At 54.4% G+C, this 719-nt stretch overlaps 1 protein-coding gene across 1 annotated transcript in view; it reads right to left on the bottom strand.

Annotated features, from left to right (window-relative positions):
* Window positions 1–713, bottom strand: part of UVRAG (UV radiation resistance associated) — a 145,286-nt gene extending 144,573 nt beyond the window's left edge. The window contains exon 1 of the mRNA XM_006021963.2: window positions 582–713. Within this exon, the coding sequence (XP_006022025.1) occupies window positions 582–641 (60 nt within the window). The 5' untranslated portion in view covers window positions 642–713. The remainder of the gene's footprint in view (window positions 1–581) is intronic.
* Between the last annotated feature and the right edge of the window lie 6 nt (window positions 714–719).

Consider the following 719-nt stretch of genomic DNA (forward strand, 5'->3'; position numbering starts at 1 on the left):
CTCGTAGTTACTAGTCCTCTAATACTTTAACTAGCTGTGAAGCCAAACCCACTGGAGAATAATACCTCATAATCTGAGCCCTCCAAGTACCTGATCAAACACAGGGGGCCTATTTCTAGGCCCACGTGAAAACCGTAACGTGTTATCCCGTTGCCTCCCCACTCGTTTGCTTCCTGTGAATATTACCCAATATTTGTTTCAAATATTATTATTTTTGCTGCGAATATTGCACAACGTTTCCTAAAAAGCGCGGTCATTTCTGCTCCTAGAAAGCAAATACACGCGACGCACGTTTCATTCATTGCAAAGGAGGGAAGGGGGGAATTTTTCCCACCCAAAATAATCAAATATTTTGAAGGATTTACTTATTTCTTGCCACTAAGCCAGAAGCGGGTAGAAGGTATTTAACTTGCCAGTCCCTCCCATACATCTCCCTTATTCAAGCTCGTATGCGGGTCCCTTCACCCAGTGCCCTCGACAACCCGCTCAGCAAACAGGGGCAGCGGGCAACCTTTGGCCTGCTCCACCCCCTACGAGCACGCCACTCTCCTCACCCCACTGCCCCAGCCCAGCCCCGCTACCTGCTGCGAGGGCAGCTCCACGTGCCAGGCGCGGTTGGTGGGGCCGGCGGCCGAGCTCATGGCGGCGGCAGGCAGCGGCCCGGCAGCGCCTGCGCATCAGGGCCGCCCGGGCAGGCGGGGGTTAATGGCGGCCGGCGC

Source organism: Alligator sinensis, unplaced genomic scaffold (genome assembly GCF_000455745.1).
Source record: "Alligator sinensis unplaced genomic scaffold, ASM45574v1 scaffold1008_1, whole genome shotgun sequence".
NCBI classification, from domain to species: Eukaryota; Metazoa; Chordata; order Crocodylia; family Alligatoridae; genus Alligator; species Alligator sinensis.